The sequence below is a fragment of the Pelodiscus sinensis genome, chromosome 1, assembly GCF_049634645.1.
Source record: "Pelodiscus sinensis isolate JC-2024 chromosome 1, ASM4963464v1, whole genome shotgun sequence".
Taxonomy (NCBI): domain Eukaryota; kingdom Metazoa; phylum Chordata; order Testudines; family Trionychidae; genus Pelodiscus; species Pelodiscus sinensis.
In genome coordinates this window covers 164608580-164632782 of record NC_134711.1, presented here as the reverse complement: position 1 = coordinate 164632782, position 24203 = coordinate 164608580, and the positions used below count along the sequence as shown (strand labels likewise).

At 40.7% G+C, this 24203-nt stretch overlaps 1 protein-coding gene across 6 annotated transcripts in view; it reads left to right on the top strand.

Moving 5' to 3' along the window:
• Positions 1–24203, top strand: part of CADM2 (cell adhesion molecule 2) — a 1012793-nt gene that overhangs the window by 948040 nt on the left and 40550 nt on the right. For 4 of the 6 annotated variants that reach the window (XM_075909639.1, XM_075909633.1, XM_075909667.1 and 1 more), the window contains one exon: positions 3163–3282. The exons of 1 other annotated variant lie outside the window; for it this stretch is intronic. In XM_075909639.1, the coding sequence (XP_075765754.1) occupies positions 3163–3282 (120 nt within the window). Of the gene's footprint in view, positions 1–3162; positions 3283–10934; positions 12166–24203 lie in introns of those variants that run through there. One more of the 6 variants, XM_075909657.1, reaches the window with a different exon arrangement.

Sequence of the window (24203 nt, the reverse complement as noted above, 5' to 3'; positions counted from 1 at the left end):
CTTTTGAAGAGACAACCACTATGTTAACAAATGCAGAGACATTTTAGGAGTCTACCTGACTTATGAGTAAAAGTTTAAAAAACTGGTCATGTTAATTTTGAGAGAAAGAGACTGTGCAGGGGGATCTGATAAGCATTCAAATATGGTAAGGGTTTTATAAAGAGGACTGTGATCAATTGTTCTCCATGTCTACTGAATTTAGAATAAAAAGTGATTGACTTAACATAAATCCACTTTGCTACAGATTAATATAAACTATAAGGGCAGTTAAGTTCTGGCATGGACTTCTAAGGGAAGTTGTGGAATCCCCATCACTGGAGGTTTTTGAGAACTGGCTGGAAAAACACCTGTCAGGGACCTAGTTTTACTTTGTCCTCCACCAGTACAGGGTCGGATTACATAATTTCTTGAAGTTGCATCTCACTTCCAGCCCTACATTTCTGTGATTCAATCTCACAGAAAATCAATGGGAATTAGGAGCCCAAGTTGCTAAATCTTGTGAATACGGGACCGTAGCTTCTGATTAACTCAGGTGCTTGAAAACTATCATCTACAGCTCTAGTTAGGTTGGCCAAAGTGTTATATAAGGATGAGATGCAGTCCACAGAATTTTAGTGTGTGTGGTTTGTGGATGCTGTAACAATAGGTATGTAGTTACTAATACTATTGAGTGTGCCAAGTGATATGTGATGTTACTAAAAGAGTGACTTGACTGAAGCAAAATCTCTGAACATAACCAGTGTGAGCTAGATGTTTCCAGAATCCTGAGAAGACTCAGACATAACTCAGAGTGCAGAGTTAAACAATGGATCTTCTCTGCAATCAAACTGACTCCTGCTTATATCAGCATGGCAGTTGCCTCCTTCTAGTTATTTCATGTTATGAACAAAGCTGCCTAACCACAGGGAGTTTACTATACATTTATATTTATTCTATTAAGAAAGTAACAGTAGGGTCAAGCACCATCTAGATCATCCCTGAGAGATGTTTGTCTAATCTGCTCTTAAATATCTCCAGTGATGGAGATTCTACAACCTTCCTAGGCAATTTATTGCAGTGCTTAACCATCCTGACAGGAAGTTTTTCCTAATGTTACTTATATTATGTATACATTTGCTTTGATTTGAACATAGCAGAGATTATATGTAAATTAGTTTAATCCTTGAAGCGGTGGGCAAATTTTCCCTCAGGCATTTGGTGTCATGCCTTGAGCTGGATGCTGATTTCTGGATAGTTAGTTTCATTCTTCTCTAAGATCAGAAATTATTATTCTTGCCCAACCAATATTACTATCATCTGTTAGTGCCCATTAACAAGTCTCCCTCACTTTGTAAGGGTAGTGTAGTGTAACTATTACCAGATATCTATCTAAGAAGGAATTTCACATTATGGGACATAATTGTGTACTTTGGTGCATATAACATATCTTTTTAACATGTTAATTACTTTATAATGCTCATTAAAGTCAGTTCTATTTAATTATAATGGCAGTCACCCTCCAGGCAATATTACAGTTTGTTCTAGTGATTAATGTGCCATATTCATTATTTAAAAAGCTTGTTTTCTTAATTTTTCTGGCCTGGAAATATTTCCCACTGAAGAACAGGTGTAAACATTAGCGTATGAAAGGTGGAAAAGTGATCTCATGTAGCTATCTGATGTTTTCCAAAATAGAATATTCTGCAAGTATAGACTGTAGAAAGAAGAATGATATTATTTATCAAAAGTAAAATAACGGAAGAAATATTAGGGAAACTTTTTAAACCACAAAATAATCTGTCATCCAGCCTGAAAATAATGTAAACATGTGGGGAAATGCTGAACTCAAGGACCCCATTCCTGAACTGTCTTCCTCCTGTGAAGTGCTGATCATCCTTGACTACTACTGAATTCACTGGGACCTGATGGTGTTCTGTGAGATACATAATTGGGTCCTTAGCAAATGATACCTTTCTGTAGCTAGGAAGAACTGAAATTATGGGCCAAATTGTGATCCCCTGAGGCATGTGGGTAGCACCTTGCTTCTGAAGTTAGCCATACAGAAGCCAATAGAGCTACATATATAGTAAGGATGGTACTCGCCAGAAGGAGTTCAGAATCTATCTGAGAAATCTGTGTCCAATGCTTTTATCTTCCTTATTGAAGTGTTTTCCTCTATTTCCTTTCATCTTTTCTTATTTACAGTCCCTTCCTAAGCAAAGGAACATTGATCTTTATTGCCTTGGCAGTGCACATCTAAGTATTGTTTCTGTATGTGTGTTTATTGTTTTCTATATATTCAAATCATGTTTTACTATAAGGAATTCTGATTACAATCTTACCAAAATGAGTGCCATTAGCTTAGCAGATCTGCATTTGCTCAGCTGAGAGTGTGACCAAGAGATGGGAAGGATTTTCTAGGCTACTGCTGTTGAAGACTTGCACCTCTTTCCATGTCTACTCACAACTTTACTAATACAATTATCATAGATGTTTCTACATGTTGGATGTCAAATGAAATTTCTTAGGGGTTATCAAATGTTGCTTTATGTTAAGTATCCCATGTTTAGGATGATTGTAAAATTATTTTGCCTGCTAGCAAAGGTAAGGAGTTTGAAATATACTATGCTCTGGATCTCAGCAGACAACTCTGTCTTAAACAAATGTGTGGGAAGAAGACAAGCAAACCGAAAAAGAGCAGCTTTTATAGTTAGTAGAAATTTCCCCTTTTTCCTTCCATTAAGTCTGTCTGAAAGTAGGTGTTTTAACATACAGCCATTTCTCGTTAACATGTGTGTGTTATTTAGCATGATAGTGGTTTGTTTTTCATCTCCCACTCTGACACAGCATGTTTCATCTATATTTGGTTTTTACCATATGAGACCTTTAAAATGGCTCAGCGAAGAAATGGATTCTTGTCACTTAAATATTCACTCTCTAGATCTGTGGAAATGTCATCATTTTAACAGTATTTTAAATTCTTTTCCCTAGATGTTTGAATATGAAATTAGAGAGTGATATGTCAAGAATTTCAAGGTACCCTACTTGTACCTGTAATAATCTGTTAAGCATGTTTTAATTTATACATTTTCTACATACTTGTATTTACAAATTGAACCATTATTATGCGTTTCCTTTGTTTGCATGATATGATTTTATTTTATATTTTTTTCCACTCACCAGATGTTTCCAACACTTTGCTTCCCACCACTGTCATCCCCTCACTTACCACTGCAACAGTCACAACCACTGTAACCTTAACAACCAGCACAACCACATCGGCAACAGCCATCAGCACCAGAGGTACAGTATTCTTCTTTGTTATGGCCTGAAAAACCCATTATAAATAGGAAATTACAGGGAATTTTAAAGAGGATAGAAAATGCTCAGAGAGAATTTAAATATTTTGCCTAAATATTTGTTTTGATATGGTACTAAATCTACATGACAATAGTTAACAAGGTCTAAAAAGGTGTAATAAAACATTCTTACCACTCCAGCAACAAGTGTAAACTTCGATAGGGTGACTTAATTATTTATTTCAGTTTGCACTTCATTTTCTAAGATTAGCAAATTTAACTCTTATATAAATGCAAATACAATATTTTAAATAAACATTATTTTAAACTGGTTATTAGAAATATTTATAATATTAATATTTTAAGTACTAGTAATTATTATTTTTGCTTACTGGTGTAATGTGGAATACAAGATATAAGTATCTTGGATTTGGAATTTCTGTAGACTTAATCCTGCTTGCAATACAATCCAGATCTTTTTCAGGCTTGTTAGTTTTAACCTTTAAGGTGCTTTTAATTTAACAAATGTCTTTATCTTATCTGAGCTTCTGTATATCACCTGAATTTTCTTTTCCATAGATCTATATTTTAAGAAGATTTTTCTTGTAGTGTTCTGCCCTGTATTGGGGGAGAATCTAGATTCAGTCTCTTATTTAAAGGCCTACCATATATTGGGAGTGTTGCAAAGGGTGATTGGCTTTGGAGGATTGTGTGCCTTGCTTCTTAAACTAACATATCCTCACTCTTAAGGAAGAATTTTCATGTAGTCTAAAACAAAACCAAAAAAAGGTTAGTTTACGCTCTGAGTTGGTCTTGAAGAAAAAGTTGGAGGAGGCTCTTCCATCATCCATTGAAGGCACAAGTGAATTAAAGAGAGAGAAATAAGTCTTGGAAGTATTTAAATGTATTTATATAATGCAGTGTAAACCTTTTGGGAAAGCTAGGACTACATATGTGCTGCAAATGTCTCTGCAGAAGCATTTTCTTGATAAATACATTAAAACTGTTTTTAAGTGTATGACCTAGCAGCTAAAGCACTGGATTGGGCATCAGGAGGCATGCTTTTTATTCCTGGCTCTGCCATTGCCTGGCTGGGTGACCTTGGACAAGTCACTTTCAACTTCATTTAATTTAGTTTCCACCTCTGTAAAATGGGGATAATGACTCTGCCTTTGTACAGCTCCTGGAAACCTGTGGATAAAAAACTCTATGTAAGAGCTCAGTATTATTTGGAATGGTAGGGTTTTTTTCCTGAACATATCTAGAACCAATGTTAAAAAGATTAGGCATCCTGGCAACAATATGCATAGTTGTTTCAGTAGTAGTACACTAATATTTTACTACTGTGATTTCTGCATGAAATTAAACTGACCAGCAATCCCATAATACATTTTTTTTACTTTATTAATCCTCATACAGTGTGAAAATGTGTAACTTTTAACTGTTAAGAGAAAGGGAGAAACATTACAGAAATACATATCATCTACAAGAAAGGGAGATGTCAAAAGCAGCAGCAGGGCACCAAATCAGCATGTTAAGGCTATAATAGCTTATCTTTCCTAAATTAAAAGCTAGATATTAGAAAAGGAGAAAGTTTCCTACAAAAGGGTGATTTTACCCTGTGGCATTTCATTAGGACTGTGCATTTATTTAGGAAGGTGTTTGGAGGCTACCAGAAGAATTCATACATTTTTGAGAGCTAGAGATGTGGATGAAAGACATATATCTAGGTCTTTCAGGCTGGTGTCTGTTCTGAAATAGCTGCTTTTTCTTGTTGTTGTAGGTTGTTAAAATAACTGAGCTACACTAAACTGCTGATGTCAAAACTGTATCTTTTTACATCAGATGGTGTTACTTCTTCGCACAGGATCTCACTCCCTGGCTTCTTATATGCTAATTTTGATCATTTGGATGTTCTGCGTTGTGGAACGGAGGCTAGTTTAGAAATGTTTCACTTTTAAACTTCCATCCCCCTGTATATTAGAATATGTTTAATCTGACATTGGAGTGACCATTAGGATGAGTTCAGATAAGCAGGCAGAAGTCCAAATTATTGACTGAACCTCATCCAAATTTGTGGATCCTGTTCCTTTTTACCAGGTTTTATGTCCATTTGTCTGCCAGAGTAGCACAAAGGGACCTTAAGCTTGCCCCCAAATGTATGGCCAAGTAGTCCCCTGAGGTTGCATACCTGGTTTTGTGCCACACTCACAGCTCTCCAAAATGGAAGCTGCCTTTTCCCCTATATCATTTTTTCTTTAGTTGTATCCCTTTCCTGCCTGGTAGGAGAAAAGCCACAGATCTTGTAAGCCTTGGTAGCCATGACTTAAATAGTTAAAGAATTAAATACAAAACAAAAAGATACAGACATGAATATAATAATGTGTGAACAGCCAGACCGCAAAAGAGAATAATTCATTATTTAATATACACTGTATTAAACTTTACTGCTCATACGTGGGTGATTCTATCTTGACTGACTCACTCGTGAAACGATTGTTACAAAATGTGCAAAGCTTTATATAGCAGTGCCTCAAAACATCTGCAAAAGTCACTGCACATAATAGGGGATACAATGCTGCTTCCAGTCATCTGTACTGGGAACTTCAAGAGTTTGTGTTATATTCAGGATGTTTAAAAAGTCAATTTTTAAAAAATTCACTGCACATCCTTTGCCTATTTCACTTCTTTTTAAAGACTCTATAAAGAGGTATAAATGACATTCATGGAACTAAACATAAAATTTGGGCACAGTAAATGAATGGAAGGTAATGAAGGTTTGATCATTATGGTTAGTTTATAAATGTGAATATTTTTATTTAATCTCACAGAATTTCAACAGTCTGATCTGGGAAATCATATTACTCTCATTTTTTTATCTCACTTTCCTTTTTATCCTGGTGTCTGTACAGGAATAAAAAATTGACTAGAGCATCTGTTTTATTAAAGCAAGTTAAACTGTAAGAATTACGTGGACAGTGCTTCCATTTCCCAGCTCCTTTGATATCAAAAGAATATTCAAAATTACCAATTCTTTGCTTGTGCCTTCATTTTTCTTCCACGTGATCTCATTAACGTATCTCAGTGCTTTGAGATAGTGACAGAGAAATAAACCACAAGGCAACAGAGAAGTCATAGAGGATGCAGGGGCAAAGGAGGCTGGTGCTGTTAAACAGTGACTAAGGAAAGAGCTATGTCTCAAAGATAGCTACTGTGCTTTTACTCACATTCACCACTTGTAATAAACACAGCAATCAGTGTAATCTTAAAAGCAGTTTTGTCCAACAGTGTTTTAAACAGCTAGTTGTTTTATAGACTACTTCATAACTGTATAGCTGTAGCTTTAAAACAAATGTGTGTGTTTTCACTCAAACCAGATAAGGAAATTGCAACTCTCATTCCTCTTTCCCTTCCCCAGTTTAAATCAGCTTCCAACAGTTTACCAACCTCAGGATTTTCCTATAGACCTAAACATTCAGCCTAAATCTGAATATGGACTACTTTCTAATATATTTGTTTTCCAGACATCCTGTCAAGTGATTTAACATCTACACACTATACGTCTACACTGGCCCCTTTTCTGGAAGGGGCATGTTAATTTCAGAGATCGTAATAGGGAAATCCGCGGGGTATTTAAATATCCCCCGCGGCATTTAAATAAAAATGTCCGCCGCTTTTTTCCGGCTTTTAGAAAAGCCGGAAAAGAGCGTCTACACTGGCCCCGATCCTCCGGAAAAAAAGCCCTTTTCCGGAGGATCTTATTCCTACTTTGAAGTAGGAATAAGATCCTCTGGAAAAGGGCGCTTTTTCCGGAGGATCGGGGCCAGTGTAGACGCTCTTTTCCGGCTTTTCTAAAAGCCGGAAAAAAGCGGCGGACATTTTTATTTAAATGCCGCGGGGGATATTTAAATCCCCCGCGCATTTCCCTATTGCGATTTCAAAAATTACCATGCCCCTTCCGGAAAAGGGGCCAATGTAGACGAGCCCTATGAGAATTGATTACCACTCTATAATGACTTGATTATTATTATTTGATGCTCTCTTTTCTTTCCTAATCTCCTTTGTTCTGTTTCACTGAGTTTCCAAGGCTACTTTCAGACTTCTCACATGAAGTCTTAAAGCTGGAGGTCTAAGAATATCGTGGAAACAGAAAGAAACAGAGAACAAAAAAAATCCCAATTTAAACAACAATCTTGACTCCAAGATCAAACTACAGAACTTCTTTCCTAGTTCTAAACCTAATACTAGCATGGAGGCTCAGTCCAGAAAAAGTATTTTTATGTAGTGTTGAGGATTTTAGGACTAAGTTACAAAAAATCTAATCCGACTACACAGCAACTTCAATAGGCACCAGTTATTTATACAGAGGTTCAAAAATAGTTTTTGTCTTGAGCAAAGGAATAGGATTATTACCAGCTCTGACTTTTTCTCAGCATGCTGCGTGTTTTCTGTGACTCCACAAAAGCACTAAGATGCTATAGTCCTACACTTAGGAGAATTTTTTCTTTGAGAGTCCTATGTATTGAAAGACATCCACAATTTTTTTGAGAAAGGGATTCTCTGAAAACCATCCAAACAGAATTCATCTCACAGGTTGTTAAAGGGTAAAAAGTTATCTTCCTTCCACTCAAATTCCATGTATAACAGGCAAAAAAAGTGTGGCATATGTTTACACCTACACAGGCCCTCTAAGATGTATATGGAAAGAGCTTGATGCCTTCAGTGTCTTATAACCTTTAATATTGCTGTTATCAATCTCTATATAAAGCCAGCTATCAAAGGGTATGTCTACACTACCACCCTAGTTCGAACTAGGGTGGGAATGTAGGCAACCGGAGTTGCAAATGAAGCCCGGGATTTGAATTTCCTGGGCTTCATTTGCATAAAGCCGGGCGCCGCCATTTTTAAATGTCCACTAGTGCGGACTCCGTGCCGCGCGGCTACACGCGGCACGGACTAGGTAGTTCGGACTAGGCTTCCTAGTCCGAACTACCGTTACTCCTCATTTCACACTCATTTCACACATTTAAAAATGGCGGCGCCCAGCTTTATGCAAATGAAGCCCGGGAAATTCAAATTCCGGGCTTCATTTGCAACTCCGGTTGCCTACATTACTACCCTAGTTCGAACTAGGATGGTAGTGTAGACATACCCAAAGACACTAAAAGAGAAAAGGTATCATCCTAATGACCATTTTTATCTAATATCTCGAGGGCTGACATGGTTTCCTACATTTTATTCACATCTAGAGATTTCCAATAGTAAAGAATAAATGGAACATATAAGAAACAAGACAGAACATTTCCCTTTTTACCTGTTTTTTCTTCTTCTTTCTCCTGTGAAAGGGTGTGCCTACCCTACAATAAAATCCTTGCAGGTTGCCCATGTCAGTTGATACAGGCTCAAGAGGCTCAGGTTCCTCAGTTATCAAGCTGAACTATAAATGCCCAGGCAATTTGATAGCCCTGCAAAACCATATCAGTGGACTCAGGCCAGCTGTGTATGTTTTTATTGCAGTAGAGACATAATCTAAATGAGTGTTAACAGATTTTCCCCTGCTTTTTATTGCCAGAAAAAACGATAAATGTTTTACTTACATCATAGATAGGATCTTCCATACTTTGAATTCTGTACCTTCAAAAAGAAAGGTCAGAGTAACAGAAATTTACTTGAGTTTTCAGTGTTAGCTGCAGTGTCTTATTTTTTTAACTTGATGCTCCACTGCAGACTTGAAGATAACTAACTGCCCCACCTCTGGTCAAAGAGCACTTTGTGAGACCATTTCTCATGCTGAGCAGTCCCTTATGTAGAATTGTGGCCCAACTGATTTCCATGGGATGACCCATGGTTTAATGTGATATTCATACATTTTAATTTGTGAGTCTATTAAGGCCACAAGAGGACCATTAGGTTATCTAATCTGACATCATTTGTAAAAGTGCACCATAGAATTTCACCCAGTTACTCCTGTGTTGAGCCCAATAACTTTTCTTTGAATAAACTATATTGACCTGCCACAAATGTGATTTGAAAACTTCTGTTGGTAATTTGTTGCAATTGCTAATAATCCTCACTGTTTAAAAATGTGCTCCTTACTTGTAGTTTGAATTTGTCTAGCTTTAATTTCCAAACATTGGTTATTAAGATTTTTTTCTACTAGATTAAAACCCCCTTTAGTATCTGGCATTTTCTCTACTCATTCAGTGTGAATAAAAGCAGAATCAGAATCTGCCCTATTAATTACACTTGGGAGGGCTCAATCCACAAGTATCTGACTCTTATTCTGATCTTCTTGTGGTTTTGGTTTGCATTTTGGGGGGGTTATTTATTCCCATATATAAATACAGTATCGAGGATGCCAGATTTCTAAAGGAAATACAGCAAGCTTCTATTTAACAGTTAGGGAAGATATGCCAGTAGCATCTGTTGAGCTAGATGCTTTGTTGCTGTGCTTAGTTTAAATCCAATGGCATATGTTTCTAGATTTTTTTAGGATTTTTTTGTGGACTTTAATAGTGCTCTGTAAAATCTCAGATGATTTTTCCCCTAAAAGTACTCCACAGTTCAGAATTTTGACATGTTTTCTCTACTATATAAAAAAGACAAATGTAGTATCACTACAATAATGTAGAATCACTATAGTGAAAAACGTGGCAAGTTAACTATATGTTTACATTATAATGTGAAGTGTTAATATCCAAAACAGGTTCTAAAATGAGGAAAGGAACAGGTAGAGAAAAATACTTGATATGTTTCAAATTTATTAGCAACACTTTTAATAAGGAATGTACATGTCTATCTCAGTAACCAGAAAAATAATCAGCTGTGCTTTTGAAGTTGAAAAGATTACTAAATCTGCCCTTGCTATCTCTGACACTTGAAACACAGCTAATAACTTCCAGCATGAACTTCATGAACCACTGAATTGATACTAATTGTACTAAGATTTTCCAAGGAATAAAGATGACCTTGGGAAAATCTGAAGCTTACAGGATCACCAATAACAATAAAATAATACCAAATCTGCAAAGTATGACCTTGGTAATGGGTCTAATCTGACCTATTAATGTTCACATTGATATAACATTGAAGTAATATATTACGGCTGTCTTAAGTTCAAAATCTGGCTATGTATCTATACCTAACTGTATTTGCTGACTTACCTGATTTTTAAATGATCACCAGATACACATTCATACTGATTATAATTTGGCATCCTCCAGAAAATGAAACATCAAACAGATTAATACAAAAGCTGCCTGTGCGTCTAACAAACTGTATTAAAAATGTATCTCCTTAAATAGGAAACAGAAAAAGCAAAGAGACTATTGAAACAGGTTCACTTGTTTAAAACAGAAGGACAAAAAATCTGTCAAGGCTACAGTTATGCTTCACCATGTCTATCAGTAGAGGGGAACGGGGAAAACAGATGCAATAATGTTAAAGGGGAAAAGGGCAATATGTTTAATCCCAGTGATTCATTGGTACTGGAATCTTAAAACTTATCCCTTAACACAGTGTAGATGAAAGACACAGAAGCATGGGGTGGGGGTGGGGAATCTGGTTTGAAATGTACAATAATCTAAATGGTTATATCTAATCTTGGCCACGGTATTTTTTTCATCTTCCAAAAATTACAAACTCATCTACTTTCAGGAATACAGGGTGGAAAATCCTTATTCAATAACACTTGACTCGCTGGCTGAGAATAAAAGACTGAAAGGAAAAGTATAAATGGAAGAGAGTGAAAAAAATGAAATTCAGAACCGACACAAGGAAGTGCTTTTCACTCAAAAAGAAATACAATTTTTCAATAGCCTATTGAGCCAAGTTTGGAATTGAAGGTACTGAGGTCATTAAAGAAGAAGCGAGATACTATTCTCGAGGAACTGTGTTAACCAAGATGACTTGCAATGGGCTGAATGGCCTTTTCCCTTTCCCCAAATTTATGTTCTTTTTGAAAAACTTTGATTACAAGTCATCCTGCTGTGATTTAGATAGCATGAATTCAGAAAAAGTGAATCAAATCCCTTCAATCAAGGATGCTTGGGTTTCTTTCCAGTCTGAATTTTTTCAAGTCTGTAATAGAAAACTACCAGTTGAAGGGGAAAGAAGTAGCATGAGAGGCAATTTACCTTAATATGCAATTTCTCTTTCTACCTGATAAAAGGTAAGAGACCAGGCTTCTGGCCAGCAAAGGCCAGCATTATAAATCACTAAAGGGTTATGTTATGGCTTTTTAGAAATGACAGATATGTTTTTAAGATGCCATTCTATTTATTTTAAGACAGTAAAAACTTCTTTTGCTAATATGTCAACAGGACAGAACAGATTATATTCTGATCCATCTAAAAATGAGACAACTTGTGTTTATGAATTCAAAATTCTCAGTCATCACAGATTTTTTTGAATTACATGCAACAGAGAATTAGCTGTTTGTGACAATATTAAACACCAGGAAATGGTAAAAAAATATAACATTTACCAGCTCTTCTATAGATAGATGCAATTTTCAGTAGTGAACAAAGCGAGTTTTTAATGTTTGAGGATGCAGAGTCGGGTATGATTTAAATATTGTTCCTGTTGCTGGAATGCACGTGGTTATCAAAGACACAATTTTAGATTCAACGTTAGTGTTGCCCTCCATTTTGACCTTGTACAACCAATTTCACATAGACTAGAATAATAGAATAGAAGCTGTGTAGTTCCTCTTATTACTCTTTATTAATCTAATAAAATGGATTGTTGCTAAGCACCCTCACAGACTGGAGCTTGGTGTTGTACCTTCTGCTGTTGGTGTACTATTTGGTTCTTCTTCAAACACTGTCCCTGTGGATGTTCCACTTCGCACTAGACCAATAGGGACATATATCTGAAAGAACTCCTGTGGTAGCTCAGGTGTAACTCAGGTGACGTTTTACAGTGTGTTTCCATAGTTGCACCTATGGAGTGTTTCCATAGCTGCACCTAGGATTCTCCTGTAATTTTGAAATTGGTTGCGTCCTTTTCAGAGACAGAAGAACTCTATGTTGTTTATGCTTTAAAGAGATCTCTGAGTTTCCAAAGGCGGCTGAATTTTGGTGCACTGCAGCCTCTAGTCATTCTTTGAAACATCTGTTTCCCATATTTCCGGAGTTACTAAAGCTAAGATGAAATGAGTCCTTTATTACCATCAAGTTGGCACTCCTCCCACCACATGATATTGCGCCAAGTACTTTCTGAGAGCTATTATAGGCTTACAGTCCATTTGGGACTCTTTTGTATAACACATCCCTTGCAGCATAGTGTGACTTTTGGGAATTCTGGCAGCAAGACCATAGGAAACCAATTTGCTAATTGTCTTTGTGTGACTGGGACACACACATCCTTTCTTCCTGGCACATTATGGTAATGCCCCCTCATTCTGACCAAATGCTTTCTATTGCTAAATTTTCTGACTCCACTGTGAAAATGAGGGATTCTAGTCTTGACTTTGGACACAGAATGAACTTCTCCACATTTATTATGAAAAAGTAAGACATTTTGTAAGTGAACTGTTGCATTCATGTGTAATTCTGGAGTATTCACAGAGTCTGCAGCAACCTAAAGTATAACTCCCAGTCCAAGCAGTTGAGTTCCTCTTATTACTCTAATATAATGGATTGGTTGTAAGTTCCCACATGGACTGGGGTTGTACCTTCTACTATTCAGTTTTTCTTCAAGCAGTGTCCTTGCAGATGCTCTACTTCCCAACAGATCCAGAGAGACATATATCTCAAAGAACTCCAGTTATAGCACAAGGTGAGTAACTTCTCCCTGCAAGTAAAAAGTAAGAACCACCAGGAAGCTCAGAGCAGGGATTTTTGTCATTCTGGTTGTGTGACCAGTGTCACATACTTATGGATGAAAGCAGAATAAATAACAAATTAAAAAAAACACCTTGCACTTTGGGCCCTGATTCAGGATAACATTAAGAAATGTGTTGTTTAAGTGCTGCCATGAATAGAGATGAGAAAGATATCGCAACTCTGTGCTGTGTCAGTAGGACAAATATTCTGGGAAGTGTATGGACTGTATGTGTCACTGGGAGCCTGGGACTGGCTGTAACCCCAAGTGGGAAAGTTCCTGCAGATCCTCCAGGAATCAAAACCATCAATGGAAGAGGTGGGAGGAGAGGGTTGTGATTAATATGAAGCATTCAGTTTGTGGACATCTCTAGAGACACGTCTCAGTATTTTCAGACGTCAAGAGACACAGACAGGTATTTGGGTATAAAAAGCTGAGCTTGAACTGACACAATAGAGCATTTTGATTCATCAAATTGTCCATGGTAGTGTCTTAATCCTTGTTGAAGGGTTGGAAGGACTTTGTCTTACCTGTGGTAAAATTTTAGAATCTGTATAGGAACTTTTATTGGTTTCTTCCCCAAGAATATATGTACTTTGCTTTGTGAATTCTGGCTGGTATCTCTTATACACTGTTGTAGCCTCTGGAGAGGGTTAGTCACCAGTTAGTGTTGCAGAAATCACAATGAGGTGCAGAGGGACTGCAAGCCTGAATCCCTGATCTGGAGAGAGATGCAAAGCTCAGCATGAAAGGGCTGATAGATCAGAGCATGAAACTTTAAGTGGGTGCCCTGGAGGAAGACTGGGAAGAGGTCAAAGGTGCAGTTAACCATTGAAACTGTGACAAGGGATGCTTCTCTGATTTGGGGCCTTGGTTTTATATAAAATACCATATTTGTTCCATTGCTCAAATAATCAGAGTCTGGTCAGGGCCTGAATATAGTTGCAATATGCTAAGCTGTCTAGCTTTTAACTTGATGACTGCAGTGTGGTAGTACTAATACTTTCTGCTCCTAGAAATTTTAATAAGGAACTCAGAAAGAACTTTGAATATTTAAATCAATTAACTGTTAGCTAAAATTCACCATCTTTACTCTTATTGGTCAACCAAACAATTTTAAGGCCATGGGTGACACATAGCTGGAGTAATGGAAGGGAGTGGCCTTCTAATTGGAAATAGTGAATCTCTGGAATTTTTTAGCCTGAATATACAGCCCTGCTTCAAGAAAATTATACTCTAAAATTACTACTAGTGAAATTTGGAGGTAAAGGATACAGTCACATGAGAAATTACTTTTTTTAAACATTTACTGTCTTAGGTTTCCCCACCTGCTATACTATTTCTTCAGTTCGAGATTCTTTTACATTTTTAGGCAAATATGACTGTAAGAAGTCTACTTTATGTGCATTGATATTATTTTTAATTTTATAGCATGAAAAGATCTTCTTCCTGGAATTGCTGGAATTTGATCATGTGTGTCATATGCAAAAGATTCTTTAGAAAATCATTATTATTTCAGTTATTTTGCAGTATTTTCAGTACAGGCAGTCCCCGACTTACGCGGATCCGACTTATGTCGGATCCGCAGTTACGAACGGGGCTCGGCCCGGAGGACACGGACTGCGGGACCTCGCGGTCCTGCCGCCCGTGTACTCCGGGGCTTTCTCCGCGTCTCCCTGGTCTGCAGACCAGGAAGACGCGGAGCAAAGCTGCGGAGGGGCTCGGGCAGCGGGGCAGCCCAGGCGCGCCTGGGCTGCCCCGCTGCCCATGCCCCCCAGCGGCTTTGCAAAGCCTGGGGAAGCCGGCAGTGGGACAGCCCAGATGCCCCGCGGCTGTCCCGCTGCTGGCGTCCTCAGAGGCTTTGCTCCCCGTCTTCCTGGTCTGCTGGGGTGAGGGGGGGCGCAGCTAGTACGCCTCCCCCCCCCAGCAGACTAGGCTTTTCTCCGTACGCCTGTGGCTGAGCAGCTGGGGCGCTGCCGGTTAGTCCCGCAGCGCCGCTCTGGGCGCTACTGGACCAACCCGGCAGCACCCCAGCTGCTCTGCCCCAGGCGTCCTGATTCAGCCGCTGCTGGTCAGTTTCAGCAGCGGCTGAATCAGGACGCCTGGGGCAGAGCAGATGGGGTGCTGCTGGGTTGGTCCAGTAGCGCTGAGGAGTGGCGCTACTGGAGCAACCCAGCAGCACCCCAGCTGCTTTACCCCATGCGTCCCCAAGTCAGCTGCTGCTGAAACTGACCAGCGCTGACTACAGGAAGCCCAAGGCAGAGTTGCTCTGCCCCGGGCTTCCTGGAATCAGCTGCTGATCAGTTTCAGCAGCAGCTGACTTGGGGACGCTTGGGGTTCTTAAGTTGATTCTGTATGTAAGTCGGAACTGGCGGTCAGTTTCAGCAGCGGCTGAATCTGGACGCCAGTTCCGACTTACATACAGATTCAACTTAAGAACAAACCTACAGTCCCTATCTTGTACGTAACCCGGGGACTGCCTGTATAGCAAATGTCTTCTACAGAGAGAAAGGAAAAATAAAATGGCAGGCAAATAACTTCAAATGTTAAATCATGGTCAGCTGAAGAGTGCAAGCATTGTACAAGAGTACATGTCTAGCATTGGTAGAGTCTTGAAGCACTGAAGGTCAGTCAAGAGCTAATCTCTAATGTGGGATTTTGGTCAAGAACGATAACTGTCAGTAATGACTTCTTATATTAGTGACTGTAAAAAGCTGTCTGATGTATTTGATGATTTCTGAAACAACATCTAGAGCACTATTGCTTTTCTTTTTACTTTCAAAAAATTATCCAGTTTTTTTCTTTGTTTGGAAGATGATCAAATTAGGTCCACATCATTTGATAGTTAAAAGCCGTGCAAAGCTCACTGGTTCCAACTCAACTAAAACTGGACCCCTTTTAAATTTGGTTTTGACTGAGTTTTTGTTTCCAGTTACCTAGTGCCAACAGATTAACAAATGTTGCCGGAGTTCATCAATTTGTTGTTATTTAAGGTGTTAGTCACGCTCTCTAACATACTATTGTATGACACTACATTGACTACTAATTTTTAAGAAAATGATGTATCAGCAGTAGAGCTGTGCTGCATTAGAAGCACTACCTCCATACATGAGTAGTGCAAAAACACTTGTAACCTGGCCATCCATTTACTTTAATGTTTGAGGCAGCAAGAGTTAGAACTAAAATACTTATTTTTCCAAAGGCAATGAACCTTTTATTAAAACTATATTTTGTAAGTCATCTTCTCTGTGTCAGTCACATCATCTTACTCATGAGAAAATTTCAGTTTTTCAATTACATTAATTTTACATTGCAGTTCATTTACATTACAGCTTCACATTAATTGCATTAGTCTGGCTACATAATCACAAAGTATGGTATTAATGGTAGCCCAATGGAAGTGTATCCCTAGAATTCAACCTTGCAGGTTTCTTTTCTGCTGGGCAAATGTTAGTGCCTAGGTGCAAAGATGTGAACCAGATCCTGCAAAGATTTGCAGGGGCATGGTTAACTTTATGCATTAAGAGTAGTCCCCCAAAGGCAATATTACCCTTAATAGTGAGTAAAATTAAGTCCATGGGTAACTGAGGTCTAAATCTTACTCTCTAAATGTCATTTATCAAAATCAGTACTGTATATACTGAAGAGTCCAGAAACTGGTGTACACGATACTGCTGTGAATTTCTGCTGAGTAACTTGGGCCAAATATACTTTCAAGTGACTCTTTTTTACTTTATTATTTAGCTATCATCTGGTTAAGCCATGGGAATGCCTTGTAGGTTATTCCTTAGACCACAAGCATCTTGTAGAATGGACTAAGTCAGCATTTAGAAAGCACTTAGTATATAGCGTATACTCCTCTTTACTAAGAATACTCATTCATGATGTGACTAATACACTTGCAAGGCATTCTACTGCTTTGTAAAGTATTTCATAAAGGAAGCAGCTTTGCTCAAATGGGAATCTTGAGATAACTTGAAAAACCTCTTATGTGCCCTCTAAATAGCTTGTGGATAGGTGAAAAGAGGAAGGAAACTCAAATATATGTATTAATTTGTACTTGCCCCCTTTAAGCATGCAGTACATCATGTTTGTTCAGAATGCATCATGTTAGAACATTACTGATACCAGGGCTGCTGCTAGCCTCTTCCCAGTTGTGGTGGGGAGAGGGCTCAAGTGTGCTAAACAGAATATGTGGTAGGGGAAAGGGCTGCGCTATATATCTTGTGGACACAAGTTCTTTGTTTATTTAACAGTAGGGAACCTTGATTGTAATCTGGGGGTGGTGTAGGTCTTCCTCCCAAGGAGGTCAAGTTTCTTGGGCTCCTTAGATTTAGGAGTAGGTCCTGGGGGGCCCTGGTGCTCTTTCTGCCCCACAGCCTGCATAACTAGTGAGTTGGGGGAGGATGTGAGAAGTGATGTTTGTGACTTGGCTGGGGGACAAAATATCACCTTTTTACCCCCTTTTGTGTGAGAGGGATTGAGGCTGGAGTTTGAACAACTTGTCTGCAGTTTTACTGAGTGGTGATGCCACTCTGCCTGGAGTGGCCGCCAAAAGGATATGAACCATGGGGTCAGAGTCTTCATGGACCTCCTCTGCCTGGACACCCAGATTAGCTGCCAATTTCCTAAGCAGATCCTGGTGAGACCTAGCATCCATTGATGGAAATGGTGGGCCTGGGTCCCCTAAAGCCTCATCCAGCGAGTAGGACCATGACTTTCTAGCACTTGATTGTTCCTTCATCAGTTTTGCAGCCTGTGATGCTGCTGTCACTGGGAGTGCCATCCAGTACCTTCCCCTATAATGGGGTCATACTAGGTCCTTGTCCCCAGGGTGGCTCGCTTCTGACAGGGGAACTCAGTGTAGGGGGAGTCAGTGATGGGATGCTCCCCTGACGTGTGGACCCCGACACCGACCCTGGGGGAGGTGGTCCTTGGGCTTGATGGTATATTCACAAAGTCCAGAATGGCCACCAATGAGGTTGCCATTGGGGTGGCCAAGTGTACCTGTCCGAAGGGCTCCAGAATCATGATCTATGCTCAGAGAAGGAATGGTGCCGGGACCTCGACCTGCAATATGACCTTACTGAGTGTACAGATCTGGCCTCCAACTCTGCTGAATAATCCAAGGCTGACCATGGGGGGCCTGTTGACGCCTGCTCCCAGTGGTGTTGGGTCATGGCCGTTGGCCTCTCTCTGTGCACAGGGCCAGGTGCCAGAGGAGGCATCATTTGCACTGGGACCTTGTACACCAGTGCCAAGTGTTGCGGTTGGGAGGACGCGTACACTGGCGGCACTGGAGCAGTCTGCGGAGTAGGGCCTCCCAATGCCTTTCACGGGAGTGTGGGTGTTGGCTGCGCTACACTGGCCTGTGTCTGGGCCAGTGTCCATGTTGGGGCCAGTGCTGGCGTCAGTGCCGGGGCCGGTGCAAGTGTCGTTTCCAGTGGTGATATTGGTGCCAGTGTCAAAATCGGTGCCAGCACTGATGCCGTCCCATGTCTTGGTGCCCATGTCAGTGCCGGGTTGAGCAAATCCAGAGCTGCTCATGGTACTGGGGATGGTGGCATTGGTATCTGTGGGGCTGAGGCCCCTGCCTCCAGGGAGGTCAAGTCAATGAGTGCCCATGATGCATCAAAGATCTCAGGCATCGATGGCTGGCGGAGTTCCTCAAAAGTCTCTTCTGGTACGGGACTTTTTTTCTGAGTGGACATGCACCTTTGCCTGGGTGGTACCGGGACATCCTGGAGCACCTTTGAGGCCAAGTGCCCCTCCTGTGTCTGCTTCTCTCTGGGGAGCTTCCCTCTGGTGTCCTTGGTTCTCCTTGGTGCTGGGGACTGTGAGCGGTGCCTAGAGGACTTTGAAGAGGTATTCTGGTGTCTGGGCAGCACCCCAGAAGCCTCCCACACCAAGGACTGTGCACTATGCCCCAACAGGCCCCACTCCAGGGCTGGTGGCTGTAAAGCAGACTCCATCAGGATCGACTTGAGCCTTGAGTCCCTTTCTTTCTTAGTCCTTGGTTTAAAACTCTTGCAGATGTTGCAGTTTTCTGCATGATGGGCCTCCCCGAGACACTTAGAACAAGAGTCGTGCAGATCCCCACAGGGCATAGGCTTCAAGCATGATGCACACACCTTGAATCCCTGCGACCTCCCCAGCCAGGGAGAGGCCATAGGGGAGAAGCCCTTATCTAAAACTATTTACAGAAACTAATACGGTACTAACTAACTGAGAAACACTTAAAAGATCTAAAGAACTATATACAGGCTAAGAGCAAAGATGCTCCAGCTACCCAGACGGACGCTTAAAAAGCAACTGAGGGCATGAGGGGCCAGCAGGGGTGTATATATATACCAATATGCTGGCACCACTCCAGGACACTCCCTGTCTGGCCCATCGGGTACTGCTAAGGGAAGAAGCTCCAGAATCTGTGCACATGGCGTGCGCACACCTAATTGGAATGGACATGACCAAGCACTCAAAGAAGAACAATACATTCCATAAGAGTGCCAGTTTTTCTGAGCCACTTGTAAGATACCCTGTAAATTGGGACAGTTTACATATTCTGAAGGTCATTCACCTATATTATCTGCCACTGTAACAAATACCCCAGTTAAAAATATTATAGGGTCAGATCGTTGGTTCCAGTCTCATAGCATAAAACAGTTTTAAAGCTAGCGTAATTCCTCTTCTGGCATTGAGTTGCCAAAAGAAGCTTCTTGTGCCATGTACCTTCAACCTCTAGGCTGTGTCTACACTGGCCGCTTGCTTTTCCGGAAAAGCAATGACGATCTACTGTAAAATTGTCAGTGTTTTTCTGGAAAAACTATGCTGTTCCCGTTCGGGCAAAAGTCCTTTTCCGTAAAAACTATTCCGGAAAAGGGCCAGTGTAGACAGCACAGTAGTCTTTTCCGCAAAAAAAGCCCCGATTGCGAAAATGACGATCGGGGCTTTTTTCTGGAAAGCGCATCTACATTGGCCACGGACGCTTTTCCGGAAAAGCATCCTGCCAATGTAGACACGCTTTTTCCAGAAATACTTATAACGGAAAACTGTTCCATTTTAAGCATTTCCGGAAAAGGGTGCCAGTGTAGACACAGCCCTAGTGTATTGGCTGGAGCTAAAGCAAAAGGGGTGTGTCAGGGTATCCCTGGTGAAGTGCAGGGAAGCTACTCAAGAGCCACGGGCAGATGACAACACAATAAAAAACCCCAGGGATTTATTTTGTTTTGTTTTTAGCTGCTATAACTTTTTGCCTGGGGTCAATGCCAGTGAAGGTCAAAAATCCTGTGGCTGAAAAGGCATCTTAGCCAATCCCCATGTTTCCTGTTTTGTACTTACAGTTATGGTGGCCTACAGGTTATCCTCTACCTTACTACTATTTGGGGACAGAGAGGACAGATATTTTTGAATTAATTCCACAAAATACATCCAATATTTTATTTTGTATGTGTTGGATCATAGGCACTGATTCCATAGGTCCTCTGTGGCTCAAGCATTCTGAGCACCCACAAAATCAGATTTAATTTTTGTGGGCACCAGCATGCAGACTGTGGTCCCGTCCCTGAAACTCCACCCTGCAAGTCTGCTCCGAACTTGGGCTCTTTCCCCTAAAGCCCTGGAGGTGCTCTGACCTTAGGCCCTGCTGCTGCTTGGCTCTTTCCCCAAGACTCTACCCACCACTTGTACACAATCGGGAGAGGGCAGAGAGGAGAACCCACCAGCAAACCCAAAAGTCTGCACCTGTGTGTTGGACTGTCAGAACCAAAATAAATATTTTAAAATCAAAATCCAGTTTTTATAACAGAAAAATGAATAATTAGAAAAAACTGGTAAGTACATTCTATACATTTTTGAAGTAATGGTGTTACACAGTATCACCAAGTTCTCAAAACACATCGATTAATCAATAACTATTAGCTATAAAGACAAGTGTCTTTTAAAAATCATTCTGACATATAAGAATTCTGTGTGAATTCAAAAGTAAGATTATAGCTCAAAGGTTCTTAAAACCATCCCTATTCAGGGTAGCTCCTAAATATGTGCTTAACATTAAGCATATGCTTAAGTATGTCCTTAAGTACGATATTGAATCAGGACCTAGCAAATCACAGTGAATTTAGACTTAGTTATTCAATATGGAAAACATTACATGATCAAAATTGATCTCATTTTAAGATGTTAAGTGAATACAGATGTTACTCTTCAAAAACAGTTTTAATTGTTAAAAATTAAGAGTACTATTAAAACAAAATTTTATATTGCAAGATAATTCATTAGGAAATCCAAAAACAAACTGGCCTCAGATTGTTGTAGTGTGGTAACAACTCAACAGAAACATTAATTTTGTGATCACAAAATTAAAATAAAAAGATCACTAGAAGATTAAGAAACAATTGTCTTCTACTTGAGTCCTAATCCTATTAAACCAGATTATTCAACAACAACATTTATAAAATTAGGCAAATGCAAATATATTAGGTTCTATATTGCAGAGTTGAGTTTAAGCTAGTTTAAGTAAAAAAAAATTTTTCATCAAGTAATTGCTCGTGTGCATTCTAATATGTGTGTGCATGCACCACATATATGATCATTGGAAAACTTTTCTTTAATGATACCCGTCAGCTCAGCCCCCTGCTGACACCTCATGGCTTCGCATATATACCTCTGCCTCCAATCCTGTTTCAGTTCCTTCTTTCCACCAATGACGGTCGTTAAAGCTTCTGATTTCTTGCTAAGCGAACAGTTCTTTCCTAATGCATAGTTTAGAAGCTTCAGGGGGTAGTCTGTACAGGATAAATTTAAAAAACAACAAATGGTCTAGTAGCACTTTATAGACTAACAAAACTTGTAGATGGTATCATGAGCTTTCGTGGGCACAGCCCACTTCTTCAGATGACTGGACTTCTTCAGACTCCCACGAAAGCTCATGATACCATCTGCGTAGTATAAAGTTCGTTGTTGTGTAGATAGAGTTATTGGTTAGATAGTTTGTGGTTATGTGGGGGGTTTCCCATTTGCTATTTGTGAAGCCTATGGGGCATAAAGTGGCCCCATGTGTTTAAAAAATGAGCTAAGTGCGGGAACCATATGCGCACAAGCAACCTGCATGCTGAGTGTTTACATTGTCTTGGAGAAGACTATCTACAAAACAAGTGTAGCATCTCATTTGTTTTAAGCCCCATACTAAACAAGAGAGGGATCCTAGACTGAAGTTGCTGCTAATGGATCATTTGGCCTCATGACACAATTTCAATTTCGTCCAAGCTTAACGTACAGAAATCAAGACAGGAGGAGTGTCACCAGCACTGATCCCCTGCGCATAAGTTGGGCTCTTCGGCACAGTACCGATCTCATTCGCTATGTCTAACACAAAGAAGGCCGACCGAAGAGTCTCCCTCCAGGAAGTCTAGTAAGGCCCCAGAGGCTGCCTACACAGTGCCAAGCCTAAACAAGTTAGACACCTTGGCCCTGGCACCCTTGACTTTGGTGCCCAGGATGAACCCATTGAGTCTGGAATTAGTGGTGGAGGAGACCCTGGAATCACTTTCCATGCCTGACAACTTTGAGGCCACATTGAATTTACAGCACTTGAGTAGACCAGCCATCTGCAGGAGGCATAGCTGACAAAGGTAGCTCTAGTCCATTCTCAGTGTCACAGGCCACACCTGCTGTGTTGACATCTGGGGAGCTGCAGAACACCTTACCACCAGCACCGATGACTGTTCCTATAGTGCCATATGCAGGCCCCTTCTATGGCTCCCCTGGCTTCTCCGGTGCTGGGCCCTTTCTCTGCACTGCTGGTACCAAGACACTGAGGCAAGCCAGCAGCCATGGGAGAACGTTGTGGCAATGTTGACTAGCACTGTTAGACTCAATTCTCCTATGGTCAGCATCTGATTACACGTTGGGCTCAGACACTATCCCATATTTCATAGTACCATTCTTGCTTCCAGAACCACTGCTGGTACCAGTTACAGCACCAAGACTTTTCGATGGTGCCAGTGCAGACTTGGCCGTCCCAGTGACAGGCTTTGATGCACTGGCCCTTCTGCATTCTGTGGATGCCCCACCAGAGCCAAGGGCAGGGACCGTCTTTCAGGGCTGCCTCGATGGCACTGTCAGCTCAAGCAGTGCTGTTGGTAGCATCCTTGATGCCTACCCCCTGCTCCGGTGCCAGAAGTGCAAGTCAGGCCAGGTGCTGGTGGTAATCTCATCTACACCGACCCCACAGGATCATCCACACAAGGTGGTAGCAGGGGAGGACCTACTGACTGAAAAGTACCCACCTACTTCCTGTGGAATCCTTGTTGTCTTCTCTGGACAAGGTGGTGGCAGGCATGTCTTGTCCTCTCCTTCAATGAATTCTCATGCCCACCGGGAGCTTCTTCAGCAGGTGGCCTGAAATCTTAGCTTCCAGGTGGAAAAGGTGGTCGAAGAGGCGAACACCATCATGGATGCCTTTTCACAGGAGGATCAAGCATGAATTGCCCTTCCCATTAGCAAGTCTATCCAGATGACCACCAAGGTCTTCTGACAGATACCTGCCTTCATTGTGCCCACGGCTAAGGGGCTGAAGAGGCAATACATTGTACCACAATAGAGCTACAAACACCTCTTCACCCACCTCATGCCAGGTTCTGTTGTCGTGGATGCAGTGAACAAGGAGCACCAAAAGCAGACACAGGCCATACCCAAAACCAAGGAGACTAATGTGCTAGACTGTTTGGGCATAAGGTGTATTCCACGGGAGACCTTCAGCTCAGGATCTCAAACCAACAGGCACTCCTTAGCCAATATGACTTGAATTCCTGGAATGCCATCTTGAAATTCCAAGAGTTCACTTTTGGAGGTGAGGCACAAATTTGCGTTAGTGGTCAGGAGGGCCACACAGTGTCTAAGACAATGCTGCAGTCAGCCCTACATGCAGCAGACTCGGTGGCTTGTACAATGTATATGGGGATCACCATGTGGCATAACTTATAATTGCAAATATCAGGCCTCCCACCTGAGGTCCAACGCACCATCCAGGACCTGTCTTTGATAGCTCAAATCTATATGCAGAGAAAACAGATTCCTGTTTACACAGCTTGAAAGACATTA